Here is a 7,627-nt window from a genome sequence, read left to right as displayed (position 1 = left end):
AAAAAATTTGAAGTTCATCTTATTTTAGACTCAAAATGAAATTCAATTTGATTGTCAACCCAAAAATATTTAATTCCCACAATTTGAAATGCAGTGGTTCAATTCACGAAAAATAAAAGGAAATCATAAAGTCTATTCGATCAATTCCTTATATAAACCAATAAAAGAAATCTATTAGTTTATTTAAAAAAAAAATACTATATAAAAATAAAATCACAGGAAGGTTGAATCAAAATATATGGGGTTAAAAAAATGACTTCCAAATTTGCTTTATTATACATAACCTTAGGTTTTCTGAAAAATAATTAAACCTTTATTTATTCAGACAATAAATCCTTCAATACAACCGATCATCCGAAATTAAACCAAATTATTAAATCTTGACTTGTTATAGTCAACTAGATGGAATCATGCGCGCCCGTTGGCGCTGATTCAAATTTTTTTTTTCGTTCTTTCAACGTGTATATGTACATAATCCATCTCGTGAAGCCTTAGCTGCTACATAAGCAAACCTGACATCTAGAAGCCAGCCAATTTCATTTTTTGTCGTTGCAAAAATAGTCCTTTGGTAGAAAAAAAAATCTGTTGGAATCTTAACTTCTATATAAGCAAACCACACATCTGGGAACAATCAAATTCCATTTTTTTGGCATTGCAAGAACACCTGTCTGGTAGAAAAGAAAAAAAGTCAAAATGTATGATTTTGAGTTTTCATTTAAATATTTAATGCTAAAATGTTGACTTTACCTATGTTATGATTTTGTAGTGGGTATGATCAGATACAGCAATCCAAAATTCCATTGTTATGCTATCCATGAAGCTTATATATGGCTTCTTATATCCAAGATTTTGCAAATAAGAAAGTACACCAACATCTGGCCCTACAAATGAATTAAACAAAAAGATTTTATTTTTTTTATAAATTATAGCCCATGAAATCTGTTAATAATTAAAAAAAAAACAAAAAAAATGTTTAAAACCTGGGCCTGACAAAGTCCAAACTCAAGAAGAAGTTTATTTTTTTCCAGCAACAAAACAATGGCTTGCAGCATCTGTAGTGAGTAAAGAAGCAAAATTTATAAGATTCACAAAAGGGTTTTCCAAAAGTTGAACCACCAGAAATAGCAACAATACAAATAAAATTTTCAAAGATTCGATATTTTTGTCTAAATGTTTCGAAAAATACCCTTCAACCCAGAAAATAAAACTTACAGCGACAGGGCCTTCAATAATCATCAAGGGTATACGGACCTGCATTACTAACGCAAATAAACGGTGCAGAAAGGAAAAGATGTATAACAAATAGCATTCAAAAGTGCATCAGTATATGGAAGCAAGCATGTATATATAAAAAAATAAATAAATAAATAATTAATTAAATAAATAAAAAAACTATTCAAAATCCCACGTTTTCATCATACTCTCAACAATCGATTGACATCAACTCCATTGAATTGAAAGAAAATCAGATAGACAAATCAATAAATTAATTACCTTAGGTTATAAGGAAATTCGTCAACGGTTACCTTGATTTCTTTGCCAGGTCGGTGATAATAAGCATCTAAGTCGAGACACCCCAGTCAACTGAAATATCAAGTGGGTTGCACTCCTAATCAACCAAAGAATCTCGTACTCAATCAATATACTGAAATCGAAACCTATATATAAGCAATATATAAGCAAGTAGAGCATCAATAAAATCAAAGTCAAAATTTTAACCTCATGGATGAAAGCTCGCCTCTCAGGCTGTCAGAACATAAAGCAGCACAAATCTACTTATCGGGATAACATGAAGGGATACTCACAACCACCAATTGAAAGCATGAAATCAAAAACCCACAACTACCAATAGAAACTATCGATTCAGAATGAAACACGTATCTTGAAGAGAACACAGGAAGAAGGCAGTTGATGCTTGAAGAGGAATAGAAGTGTAGGGGGCGTCGTAGTCAACAATTCGACGGTTCCTGAAGTAGAAGATGGATCTTACATGAAATCGCCGTTTCTATCGATGAAGTCACCTGGCTGAATGAAAGTGAACCAGATAATCTCTTTCTGACCATTTTACCCTTCAAATTCTCTCAGTGGAACCCTTAAAGAAAACTCAAGACACTCCAAAATGAGGAACATATATGGTCACATATTGCTTCTTGTCACCATTGTTTTCTTGGCACTTGACCTCGGTGAAAGCCTCCATCCTCATCATTGTAAGGGCACAACCGTCATTTACTTTCTTTGCGTTATTAAATGTTAAGAAAAGAAACTTTGTTATTTGCAATTCCATTTAACTTCAGTTTACATGGATGTTAATTTTTTTACTTAATAGGTAAAAACTCAAACACAAACCTGATTGTACTTGGCTGAGCGCTCTCTTACTGGTGGCAAGACCCACTGATAAATCAGCTAAAAAAAGAATCATCAGCTTCTCCACTTATTTGTGATATTACCACACCCCAATTGTCATCCGTTTCCATCTTCACTACTTTAATGGCTTCTGTCATACTTCCAACTTGGTTCACCTACAAAATATTCTCAATAATCATTTTCGTATACAGCAGTTTCCCATTTTTTCCTTTTTGAGTTGTGGTTTTATTTTTTAGATATTGTACTAATACTTAAACAGGGTACCTTGAGAAGAACAGCATTGCAAGCATGTTCTTCGATGGCTCTTTCTACATTTTTGGGATTTGACATCAACAACTCATCACCAAAAACCTGTGCATATAATTATAAATCATGTATAAAATAGTCATGTTACAATAACCTCAAATAAGGACCAAATTACCCCCGTATTCCGATCATAAACAAACCTGGATGTGTTGGAATTTTAGAATTCGTCCGTTCGAATTTATAAAAAGAGGAATCATAATCGAAATACACAACGAAAATAGGGCAAAAAGATAATTATTACACCCATACCCTTCCCTGTTCCTGAAGGTGTATTCCTGAATCTGAATAAAAGCAACACAAAAAATGAGCTAATTAAGAGGATAAAGGCGGTGGAAAGCCGAAAACAGCGGGAATGGAGAAAGTGGAAGGAGGTGTCGATAGAGATAAGGGGTGTGATACTCATCTACAAAGACCAAACGAAAAGGATTATTCAAGAAGGGTCATAGACACCAACAAATTCTTATTGGCTTACATAGTAGGTGAAGGGAGGTTGAAGCGATGAGCTTCCTTCATCGTTTATGATGTTCGCTGGCTATCCAGACAAATAAGAAGGGTGGAGACGGTGGTCTGGAGTTGGTTGAGGCAGAAGCCGGTGAGGCAAACAAAAGGAATCATAAATCTACGTGAAGCCATCAAAGGAAGAAAATGGTGGGTCGAAGATAAAATGATGAATAGAAGAACAGAAGCAAATTGAGATACGAAGAAAGATGGGAAGTGAAAGGCGGTGGAGTGAAGTCTGTGGCCAAAGTAGGAAGGGAAAGAAAAAAAGGGCACAAATGAGAAAACCAAAAGTTTCCTGTTCACCACCATTTTAGCAAACAATAGTATATATAATTACAACATCAAATAAATAACCCATCATCCGAAATTAAACCAAATTATTAAATCTTGACTTGTTATAGTCAATTACAAAATCAAATAAATAAATATGTGTTTGAGTGTACATATGAGATTTTTTTTCATCACTTCCACTTAAGCAATTACTTAGTTTATCAAAAAGATAAGGTTCCGTCGATAAAGAACCGTTTTGAAAGAACAAAACCCAAGAGCACTTCCTTTTCACATAGCCACAATCGAGCTGGTCAAAAAATAAAGGTAACCCCAAAACAGAAAATATGTAATCACGATCAAAAAAAATTCTAATAACAAATTCGAGTATGCTCTAACAAATTCGAATAAACTTTACGGATCTTAAACCTTTTGAAACATGAAGATTTTAGTGATCAAATTTAAAAAAAAATTCTAATAACAAATTCGAGTACGCTCTAATACTAATTGTTGATTATTTTGATAACCAAAACATAAAACGCGGAAGCATAACTTTGGATCATTAATCTCGAATCTAGTTAAAAGAAAACTTAAACAAGAATGAAGGATTCATATCCGATTTCATTATGATATTCGGATATGAAGAACTAGTGTTGGGTTTTCTAGTTGATCTCAAGAGCTCTCTCTAAAATACCTCAGCAAACCCTAAACGAATTTTCATGTGTATTTCGTGTGTGTTGATTTGCTAATCATCACATGCATTTTTTGATGGATATAAACCCTAATGTGAGAGATGGAAGGGATCTTGAGGATCTTGAGTCAAACCGGGAACTTAACCCATAAGGTAAGTAAATATTCTATAAATCGGTCCATCAACAATTTATATTCTTACCATAATAATTGAATTTAGTGATATATATATATATATATATATATATATATATATATATATATATATATATGGTTAGGTTATTGTGTTCTAACTATCTATTGTGTGCATTTAGGATTGATTGTGGACCAATCATTTTAGTTATTTTTAATAAAGTAATTAATACATATTACATGTTGAAGATATAATGAGTATTAATTAAATCTTCAACATTTAATATGCATTAATTACTTTCTTAAAATAACTAAAATGATTGGTCCAGAATCAATTCTACATGCACACAATAGATAGTAGAAACATTTGAACCTCTCTCTCTCTCTCTCTCTCTCTCTCTCTATATATATATATATATATATATATATATATATATATATATATATATATATATATATATATATATAATGTGGTCCCATAATTATCTAACAGTCATAACCAAGTTTACAAAAGTGAATCAATCAATTACCCTCCTAAATAAAGATTTGTATTTGGTACATGAGTGGATGCTATTCAGATCACTTGACAAGCTTTTGTTTCGGCAAATTGATGCCATCATGAGCCTTACATTTGAGTGGCGTAAAGTTTGAGATGCCCAAATATCTGATTTTCGTTTGACAGGAACTTTTAACATCGACACAAAGTTCCCTGTTTGTATGACACGTTACTACTCACTGTTTGTATGACACGTTACTACTCACTGGAGTATATATTTTATGATATTTCATTAGTTAAAACTTATGTATACAATTTCGGTGCGGTGGTGTTGGAGGTAGTGACAGGTCGGTCGGTGGTCAATGAGCCCGTTAAAGAATTAGGTTTGGGAGTTTTGAGAAAAAAAAAGTTAGTAGCAACGGTTGACCCAAAAGTGATAGATAGGTTACTACTCACCGGGTATATATTCTCCAGTACTACATCACTTAATAATGTATACAATTTCGATGAGGTGGTGTTAGAGGTTGCGACTTGCAACAGGTCGGTTGGTGGTCAATGAGCCCATTATGGAATGGGTTTGATAGCTTTGGGAAAAAAATAATCTAGTAGCGATAGCTGACCCAAAAATGATGAGCATGTTTGTGACGAACGTGTTGAGAGCATGATTATAACAAGTGTAATCTACTTGCACCAAAGTTGGCAGAAACTACCCACCATAGAAGACATAAAAATGATGCTAAGGTCAACTACAATGGACCTCTAAAACACCACTTTAGAGACCATTTTTAGTCTAGTCAACCTTCAAAAATCATAATTTTTGTGTTGGCTCTTTTTTAACACCAAATATAAGACCAAACCGTTGAAAACCACCATTTAAGAGGTTTGTTGAAATGCAATAACTAGATTGTTGTTAAATAATCATCATTTTTATGTTTGTGTTTGGAGAAGCTCTAAGAGGGTAGTTGTTGTCGGTGTCGTCAGAGAAAATGACAATGATTATTGAGTAATTTATGCCATAATTTGTCTATTTGCTTAAATGCGTAATAGACTTATTTTTATTTTTTAAGTTTGACTTTGTAAAAAAAATACATGATTTGGTTTATAATTCATAGAATGGATTGTAATTAGTTACTTTTATCTCATTATACGTGTTGTCTTTTTTTTAGGGTAAATTACATCAATCGTCCATCGTGCATATGCCAAAAAGCGTGTTTAGTCCCTATTTCCAAAAATTTACTCGGACCGTCCCTCGTTTTCTTAAAGATTGCACGCTTCGTCCCCGATATGCATTTTTGTTGCGAATGTTGTCCCTGCCAGGTCTAAAATGATCATAATGCACTTTGTGTATTTCTTTTCCATTTAATTTAATGTTATTATTATTTTTTTTTAATTTTTTTTTGAAAAAAAAAGGCATGCCTACCCCACCCCACCCCATTTGTCCCTTCCCAAATCTCCATCTGCCTCACACGAATCCACTCCCCTTAAAGTAAAAATCTGGCCACCGGACCACCACCTTGCACCATCACCGTAAAATGGAGCAGCTCCACCAGAAAATGGAAAACCGTCGAAAATGATGAATATTTCATTCCAGACTCTCGACCTTCTCTTTCGTGATGACTAGCCTCCCGTCGTCTGTGTCATATTGTTTCATCACCATCAACGTTTGAATCGGTAATGTCATAGGAAGTTCCTTTTGTTTGTTTTTGGTCACTGATGATGTAGTACTCATCCCCCATCGTTTTCGATTCTCCAATCGGTGACCACCATCAGATGACAGTGCCAATTCAGTCCTCGTCTCCAAATCAACACAACTATCCACAACTAGGGTTTTGACAGATCCCATCAACGACGGCTAGGGTTTCAATAAATGCATTGAGCTCCACAACCGTCATCGACGGGGGCTAGGGTTTCGATCTTTGCCTCCATTGTAACCCTCGTTTCAGGTATCAATTACTTTTCAAGATTCTTAGGGTTTTAAACTGGAACTCGACGAGTTGGGGAGCTCCAACTCGTCGAGTGGAGATCTTATTCGACGCAGAACTTAGGGTCTACTCGACGAGTTGGAAGGCCCCAACTCGACGATTAGACGCTGTAAAGGGAAGACCTAATTTTCAGGGGCTTGTACCCTATTTAAAGAAATTATGGCTTATTTGTGGCCTCCCTCATCACCCTTACTATACAGAGAGAAACCCTAGTCGTGACTTACTGCTTTCTTGAGTGTGTGTGTGAGCTTTGGAGAGTGAATCGTGTGCTCTTTGGAAGGAAACTTGAAGGTTGAAGTGATTGGAGTGAGGAGGAGGCTGTAGATCCGAAATCTACTCAGTGTTAGCAACCATTTGGAGGTAAAAAGTCTTTACCTTGGCTTTCCATTTCTTAGATCTTCCCTTATGCAAGAGTATGGTCATTTCTAGTGCAAAATGGGGTCACTCTCGGGTTTGAGCTTGTCATGAGGACATAACTTCAGATCTGGACAGCTTAGGCCTCCTTGGGCCTAAAGATTCAAGCTTTATCAAGCTTTAGCCATCCTCCATGCCCTAAACCTTCCATTAAGCCTAGTTTTAGTGTTTTAGCCTCTTGAGGCCTTGCATGCACGTAAAGTTAGCAACTTTACATGATATTTCGGTCCTAAGGGACTGGATCTGTTGTTTGGGGCTTTAGATTCGACTGAAAGAGCTGAATATGTTAGGACAAGGGGGGAAAACTCGACAAGTTGGATCAAGTTACCCCACCTCTTTAGATACTGAGTGAACTCGACGAGTTGACGAGAGAACTCGGCGAGTTGGCGTGGGTACATCCTGGTTTTCTGAACACTGAAGGAACTCGACGAGATGCTGGATACACTTGACGAGATGGGTCAACATGGACTGTTGA

General features: G+C 35.3%; 1 protein-coding gene across 19 annotated transcripts; it reads right to left on the bottom strand.

The window, feature by feature from the left end:
* Window positions 1-290: 290 nt before the first annotated feature.
* On the bottom strand, window positions 291-3,403 carry LOC145109242 (cytosolic enolase 3-like). 19 transcript variants are annotated; one of them, XR_013708830.1, is made up of 9 exons: window positions 3,143-3,401; window positions 2,811-3,073; window positions 2,629-2,715; window positions 2,347-2,519; window positions 1,720-2,233; window positions 1,213-1,645; window positions 981-1,052; window positions 748-881; window positions 291-668 (listed from the first exon to the last, which is right to left on the bottom strand). XR_013708830.1 is itself a non-coding variant. In XM_079046373.1 (9 exons), exons 4-8 carry the CDS (start codon window positions 1,722-1,724, stop codon window positions 822-824), a joined length of 303 nt encoding a protein of 100 aa, XP_078902499.1. In that variant the 5' UTR covers window positions 1,725-2,233; window positions 2,347-2,519; window positions 2,629-2,715; window positions 2,811-3,403; the 3' UTR covers window positions 291-668; window positions 748-821. The 19 variants fall into 19 exon arrangements, 16 of the variants coding, with proteins under 16 accessions (XP_078902499.1, XP_078902500.1, XP_078902506.1 ...); XR_013708833.1 differs by having other exon boundaries at window positions 2,920-2,951; window positions 3,143-3,400; XM_079046373.1 differs by having other exon boundaries at window positions 1,213-1,259; window positions 1,527-1,645; window positions 2,811-3,403.
* Between the last annotated feature and the right edge of the window lie 4,224 nt (window positions 3,404-7,627).

The sequence above is a fragment of the Lactuca virosa genome, chromosome 4 (assembly GCF_052849685.1).
Source record: "Lactuca virosa cultivar CGN04683 chromosome 4, Lactuca_virosa_CGN04683_v6, whole genome shotgun sequence".
NCBI classification, from domain to species: domain Eukaryota; kingdom Viridiplantae; phylum Streptophyta; class Magnoliopsida; order Asterales; family Asteraceae; genus Lactuca; species Lactuca virosa.
Note: the sequence above shows the minus strand (reverse complement) of the source record. Positions and strands in the feature narration are given on the sequence as shown.

Excerpts from the sequence above, each read along its gene's own strand:
- LOC145109242 (XM_079046373.1), bottom strand. Across the intron at positions 1,053-1,212 it reads TTATTGAAGGCCCTGTCGCT|ATGCTGCAAGCCATTGTTTT; the intron begins GTAAGTTTTATT and ends TACTCACTACAG. Across the intron at positions 882-980 it reads TTGGACTTTGTCAGGCCCAG|GGCCAGATGTTGGTGTACTT; the intron begins GTTTTAAACATT and ends ATTCATTTGTAG.